General features: G+C 39.7%; 1 protein-coding gene across 1 annotated transcript; it reads right to left on the bottom strand.

Moving 5' to 3' along the window:
- Positions 1-87: 87 nt before the first annotated feature.
- LOC109218565 (protein FAR-RED ELONGATED HYPOCOTYL 3-like) lies at positions 88-658 on the bottom strand (the record flags this gene model as incomplete). Its single annotated transcript, XM_019382944.1, has 1 exon — positions 88-658. A coding segment is annotated over exon 1 (571 nt), but the record flags the coding sequence as incomplete, so codon positions are not given.
- Between the last annotated feature and the right edge of the window lie 17 nt (positions 659-675).

The following is a 675-nucleotide window of genomic DNA, read 5'->3' as shown; positions in this document are numbered from 1 at the left end:
CATCAAGAACTCCGCTTAACTTCATAGGCAACTTTGCGAATATGTGCCATATACAATATCTATGTATTGTATTTGGCATCATAGCACTGATGGCAGCCTTTATACTATCACATTGGTCAGTCATGATAGCTAATGGATGAACATTGTTTAGAGCCCCAAGCCATGTAGATAGCACCATTTTGTAACTTGTTATATCCTCACTAGACATAAGAGCACATCCCAAAAGTATGGACTGCCTATGCTGATTGACACCAACAAATGAAGCAAATGGCATATTGTATCGATTCACAAGGTATGTGGTATCAAGGCATATTACATCATGGAACTCTTCATATGCAACCTTAGAGTGTGAATGAACCCATACGACATTACAAAGTCGACCAAAACTATCCACATCTACTGAGTAGTAAAATTCCCTATCTTTTTGCTGCATGTCACTGAAGAACTTGAGTAATGATTGTGCATCCCCTTCTTTCAACTGAAGCTTTCTACTCTTCAAGATATAATTTCTACAGTCCTTTGGTGTACAAACCAGATTTTCGGGGCCACCAGCAAGTACTTCAGCGACTCTTATATTTTTTGAGGGTCTTAAGACAGCAATATCTTTGGCTGCAAGAGTTCTCTTAAGAGACTTGCTAAGCGATCTGTGTCCAGCCATCAATCGCGATAGTGCTG

Source organism: Nicotiana attenuata, unplaced genomic scaffold, assembly GCF_001879085.1.
Source record: "Nicotiana attenuata strain UT unplaced genomic scaffold, NIATTr2, whole genome shotgun sequence".
Classification (NCBI taxonomy): domain Eukaryota; kingdom Viridiplantae; phylum Streptophyta; class Magnoliopsida; order Solanales; family Solanaceae; genus Nicotiana; species Nicotiana attenuata.
Note: the sequence above shows the minus strand (reverse complement) of the source record. Positions and strands in the feature narration are given on the sequence as shown.